At 57.1% G+C, this 6000-nt stretch overlaps 1 protein-coding gene across 6 annotated transcripts in view; it reads left to right on the forward strand.

Moving 5' to 3' along the window:
* The window catches only part of SLC45A3 (solute carrier family 45 member 3), a 24191-nt gene extending 18437 nt beyond the window's left edge, over nt 1-5754 (forward strand). For 5 of the 6 annotated variants that reach the window (XM_017950131.2, XM_017950115.2, XM_017950124.3 and 2 more), the window contains 3 exons: nt 11-796; nt 1494-1759; nt 3945-5752. In XM_017950131.2, the coding sequence (XP_017805620.1) occupies nt 11-796; nt 1494-1759; nt 3945-4382 (1490 nt within the window). In that variant the 3' untranslated portion in view covers nt 4383-5752. Of the gene's footprint in view, nt 1-10; nt 797-1493; nt 1760-3944 lie in introns of all 6 variants that reach the window. The other variant, XM_003893217.3, reaches the window with a different exon arrangement.
* Nucleotides 5755-6000: the final 246 nt, after the last annotated feature.

Raw genomic sequence — 6000 nt, forward strand, 5'->3', positions numbered from 1 at the left:
CTTCTTGCAGGCATCGGTCCAGTGCTGGGCCTGGTCTCTGTCCCGCTCCTAGGCTCAGCCAGTGACCACTGGCGCGGACGCTATGGCCGCCGGCGGCCCTTCATCTGGGTGCTGTCCTTGGGCATCCTGCTGAGCCTCTTTCTCATCCCAAGGGCCGGCTGGCTGGCAGGGCTGCTGTGCCCGGATCCCAGGTCCCTGGAGCTGGCACTGCTCATCCTGGGCGTGGGGCTGCTGGACTTCTGTGGCCAGGTGTGCTTCACTCCACTGGAGGCCCTGCTCTCTGACCTGTTCCGGGACCCGGACCACTGTCGCCAGGCCTACTCCGTCTATGCCTTCATGATCAGTCTTGGGGGCTGCCTGGGCTACCTCCTGCCTGCCATTGACTGGGACACCAGTGCCCTGGCCCCCTACCTGGGCACCCAGGAGGAGTGCCTCTTTGGCCTGCTCACCCTCATCTTCCTCACCTGCGTAGCAGCCACACTGCTGGTGGCCGAGGAGGCAGCACTGGGCCCCGCCGAGCCAGCGGAAGGGCTGTCTGCCCCCTCCCTGCCGTCCCACTGCTGTCCGTGCTGGGCCCGCCTGGCTTTCCGGAACCTGGGCGCCCTGCTTCCCCGGCTGCACCAGCTGTGCTGCCGCATGCCCCGCACCCTGCGCCGGCTCTTCGTGGCTGAGCTGTGCAGCTGGATGGCACTCATGACCTTCACGCTGTTTTACACGGATTTCGTGGGCGAGGGGCTGTACCAGGGCGTGCCCAGAGCTGAGCTGGGCACCGAGGCCCGGAGACACTATGATGAAGGTAAGGCCTCAGCAGCCAGCAGAGGCGGGTGTGGGAGCCGCCCACCAGAGACGACACTTGGGGCTGTGTCTGGGCTGGTGCCTCTCCATCCTGGCCCTTCTCTGTCAGGAAAGTGGGGATGGACCCAGTCTGCACACACAGCTCCTCACGGGTGTGGAACATCTCTGCCTGCAGTTTCAGGAGGGCCTCTGGCTGCTCTAGGAGTTTGATCAGAGTCATTGCCCCAGTTTGACAGAAGGAAAGGTGGAGCTTATTCAAAGTCTTGAGGGAGTGGAGGAGTCAAGGCTGGATTTTAGACCTGCCTGGTTCCAGCCGCAGTGTTGCCTCTCCTCCCCCGACGACTTTCCAAATAATCTCACCAGTGCCTTCCAGGTGTCCTAGAATCGTCTTGAAGCCTATGGCTATCTGTCTTTGTGTTCCCTCTCACCCTCCTGTCCCCACAGCTGAGACTCCCAAGAAACCTTCGGACCACCTTCCTCTGCCTTCAGCGAGGGGCTTTGCCCACATTCTCTGAGGGTCAGGGGAAGAACCTGGACTCCCATTGCTACAGGTAGAAAGGGGAAGGGTGCTGGGGAGCAGGGCTGGTCCACAGCAGGTCTTGTGCAGCAGGTGCCTGTGGTCCCGCCTTCTCATCTCCTCAAGACTGCGCGTACCCTTCCCTGCCAGACCCTGTCTGATGGCCTCTCTCCCTCTGCAGGCGTTCGGATGGGCAGTCTGGGGCTGTTCCTGCAGTGCGCCATCTCCCTGGTCTTCTCTCTGGTCATGGACCGGCTGGTGCAGCGATTCGGCACTCGAGCAGTCTATCTGGCCAGTGTGGCAGCTTTCCCTGTGGCTGCCGGTGCCACGTGCCTGTCCCACAGCGTGGCTGTGGTGACGGCTTCAGCCGCCCTCACTGGGTTCACCTTCTCAGCCCTGCAGATCCTGCCCTACACACTGGCCTCCCTCTACCACCGGGAGAGGCAGGTACTCATTGGCTGGTGGGTGGAGTCAGGGTGGGAGGGGTGGTCTGGGTTTTTGGGAGGCCCACTAGCCCAGAACCTGATACCTGGCAAGGAACTTGGGAGAAGGCTTCTTTGAATCAGAGAGGAAGCTCATCCTAGCCCCAGGGCCAGAGGCTTGGTCTGCAGAAGAGTGTAGATTAGATTCTGGGAATGACTTCCTGGGGTCAGGACTGTGTAGCACTTGAATGGATGATTGCAGGAAATGCAAAACCATTAGCGGGAATCCCGAAGAGTCAGGCCAGCAGGAGCCCTAGGTTTCTAGGCTGGTTGTTCTATGAAGAGGCAGGGCGCTAGATCGGATGACCCCTGTCAGCCTCAGCAGATGCGAGTGGGAATGAGTGGGAATGGTCCGTCCTTAGCAACACCTCTTTCTTCAGGGAGCAGCAACCTGACTTAGCCTGTGTCCTACTCTGGTCTGTAGATAGGGCAGGCTCCTTCCTACCCACTTCCTTTCTGGCTTTTCTAATTCCCTTTTCTTTTCCTGCCTCCCTCCTTTGTTCTTCCCTTTCCCCTTCCCCTTGCCCCATGGCAGATATCTGAGCTTGACACCTGACCCACTCACTTGGGCACTGTGTGAGTCGTGGGGACCTCCTGCTTGGTCGGCCCTACACTAACCAGCCCTCCAGGGGCCCCCTTCCTTGGGAAGCTACCTAACCCAGGCAGTGTGGTTACCCTGTCCCCTCCAGTGACCTCACTGAGCTACAACCCTGGGTGCTGGACTCTGCCTTGAAGGGCATGCAGTTGGGGTGTCCCAAGGGAGGAGGAGATGCAGGCCTGCTCTCAGAGAGCTCTCAGACTGTAGGGAAGACCTGCCCCTGCCTCTCACAGCACTTGGGGAGGAGTAGGTAAGTTTGTAGCTCAGAGGCTGGTTAACTAAGCAGGTAGCTGCAGGGGTGAGAGGTATGGAGGGGAGGGGCCAAGGTTTTGGTTAGGGGAGCCTGGTCCCTGAGACCCCTGTTAGCCCACTGATAACCTTCAACCTTCACTCTTCTGCTTGCCTGGGCTGGGGGCAGGGGGCTGGCATCAGCAGCCAGGCCTGAGTGTGTGCCATCGTGCCAGGGAACGTTCTGGGGCTAGCCATCTTTTCCAGATGCAGCAGCATGTCTATCCTTGGACCACTCCAGACTCCAGCCTTAGCAGACATTCCTGGGGTGGCAGGCAGGAAGGAGAAGTCCTGGGAGGCCCCTTCCTAACAGCAGCTGATGGCAGACTTGGCACTGCACGCTGTCTGCCTGTTCCTTTACCCGCTTGTTGAGCTGTATGGTGAGCTGTGGGCTTCCCTGGTGTCAGGTTTGAGCTTTGCCATGGCTCCTAGCTCGCAAATGCAGCCAACTCAACTCTTCTGGCATGGAGACAATGTTGGATAAGACCTGGCCTTGTCCTTAAATAGGAGGCTCTGGGCCATCAAGGGCAGGGGTTGTGGGGATGCTGGTCGACCAGTCACTCTGATCTAAGTCAGACAGGAAGGAAGTAGGAAGCCTTCAACATTAGCACAGCTGGGGCTGGAGGAGGTGGGAAGAGGGGCATTCCTCCTGCTTGAGGTCTACTGGATTCTCCCTGCCCCAAGGCTGGGGACAAGGGAGCGCATGGCAGGGCAGCTACCCTAGTGGCATCTGGGATGCCAGAGAGGCAGAGCTTCTATGCACAGGGCAATGAGGATTTCCAGATGTCAAAGCGGAGGGCAGGCAGGAAGGAAGGTTAGGAGAGCCGCGTGGCGTTTGGGCTATCAGGGGCCCTGCCTTGGCTTTTGTTCCTCTATTCTGTGCATCTCCTCCCACCATCTTCATTCCCCCTGTGTCTTTTCCTTACCTTGGAGCTCTGTTCTCTCTTTGACTTGTGGTATTGAGTTTGTCTGCCTCTTACCTGTTCTAAGAGGCTAGAGGAGACCTAGACTTTGGGGTTCACATTTTGTCCCCGCCCCACCCATTACCCTTCTCCCACTCTTGAGGAAGGGTCCTGGTTAGACCTGCACCAACTAAGGTCTTCATCTTCTCTCCTGCTCCTGATTCTCATGAAGCCCCATTGCCTGTGTTTTTCCGGCCCCTGGGGTGGAGGTGAGGGTCCAGTCTCACAGCTGGGGGGCATGGGGGGCCCAGTGCTGGGTACACACCTGTCCTCTTCCCCTTTCCTTCACCCCTCCGCCTTAGGTGTTCCTGCCCAAATACCGAGGGGACGCTGGAGGCACTAGCAGTGAGGACAGCCTGATGACCAGCTTCCTGCCAGGCCCTAAGCCTGGAGCTCCCTTCCCTAATGGACACGTGGGTGCTGGAGGCAGTGGCCTGCTTCCGCCTCCACCTGCGCTCTGCGGGGCCTCTGCCTGCGATGTCTCTGTACGTGTGGTGGTGGGTGAGCCCACCGAGGCCAGGGTGGTTCCGGGCCGGGGCATCTGCCTGGACCTCGCCATCCTGGATAGTGCCTTCCTGCTGTCCCAGGTGGCCCCGTCCCTGTTTATGGGCTCCATCGTCCAGCTCAGCCAGTCTGTCACTGCCTATATGGTGTCTGCTGCAGGCCTGGGTCTGGTTGCCATTTACTTTGCTACACAGGTAGTATTTGACAAGAGCGACTTGGCCAAATACTCGGTGTAGAAAACTTCCAGCACATTGGGGTGGAGGGCCTGCCTCACTGGGTCCCAGCTCCCCACTCTTTGTTAGCCCCATGGGGCTTCCGGGCTGGCCGCCAGTTTCTGTTGCTGCCAAAGTAATGTGGCTCTCTGCTGCCACCCTGTGCTGCTGAGGTGCATAGCTGCACAGCTGGGGGCTGGGATATCCCTCTCCCTTCTCCCCAGTCTCTAGGGCTGCCTGACTGGAAGCCTTCCAAGGGGGTTTCAGTCTGGACTTCTACAGGGAGGCTAGAAGGGCAAGGCATTTGATTTGCTCCATGCACTGGAATGTGGGGACTCTGCAGGTGGATTACCCAGGCTCAGGGTTAACAGCTAGCCTCCTGGCTGAGACATACCTAGAGAAGGGGTTTTGGGAGCTGAGTAAACTCAGTCACCTGGTTTCCCACCTCTAAGCCCCCTTAACCTGCAGCTTCGTTTAATGTAGCTCTTGCATGGGAGTTTCTAGGATGAAACACTCCTCCGTGGGATTTGAACGTATGAAAGTTATTTGTAGGGGAAGAGTCCTGAGGGGCAACACACCAGGTCCCCTCAGCCCACAGCACTGCCTTTTTGCTGATCCCTCGACTCTTACCTTTTATCAGGACGTGGCCTATTGGTCCCTTTGTTGCCATCATAGGGACACAGGCATTTAAATATTTAACTTATTTATTTAACAAAGTAGAAGGGAATCCATTGCTAGCTTTTCTGTGTTGGTGTCTAAGATTTGGGTAGGGTGGGATCCCCAACAATCAGGTCCACTGAGATCACTGGTCGTTGGGCTGATCATTGCCAGAATCTTCTTCTCCTGGGGTCTGGCTCCTCAAAATGCCTAACCCAGGACCTTGGAAATTTTACTCATCCCGACTGATAATTCCAAATGCTGTTACCCAAGGTTAGGGGGTTGAAGAAAGGTGCAGGGTGGGGCTTCAGGTCTCAACAGCTTCCCTAACCACCCCTTTTCTCTTGGCCCAGCCTGGTTCCCCCCACTTCTACTCCCCTCTACTGTCTCTAGAACTGGGCTGATGAAGGCACTGCCTGAAATTTCCCTCACCCCCAACTTTCCCCACTGGCTCCACAACCCTGTTTGGAGCTGTTGCAGGACCAGAAGCACAAAGTGTGGTTTCCCAGGCCTTTGTCCATCTCAGCCCCCCCAGAGTATATCTGTGCTTGGGGAATCTCACACAGAAACTCAGGAGCACCCCCTGCCTGAGCTAAGGAGGTCTTATCTCTCAGGGGGGTTTAAGTGCCGTTTGCAATAATGTCTTATTTATTTAGCGGGGCAAATATTTTATACTGTAAGTGAGCAATCAGAGTATAATGTTTATGGTGATGAAATTAAAGGCTTTCTTATATGTTTATTGGCATGTGTTTCTTTTATGAGGGAAAGACCAGATCTTTCTACAACATTCTTAACTCCCTGTTCAGGGGGCCCTTTGGCTTTTGGCAGGTTCACTTCCCAGTAGCCACCAGCAGGTGGAGGCATAGACCAGCATTCTTTGTGTCAGTTGCCAATTGGGTGGGGCGGTGCTGCACCTTGGACTGGGGGGTTTGGGAGTTGGGGAGAGAGGGTCTGGAAGAGTCTGAAGTGTGGGACAATGGTGGCA

This window comes from Papio anubis, chromosome 1 (assembly GCF_008728515.1).
Source record: "Papio anubis isolate 15944 chromosome 1, Panubis1.0, whole genome shotgun sequence".
NCBI lineage: Eukaryota > Metazoa > Chordata > Mammalia > Primates > Cercopithecidae > Papio > Papio anubis.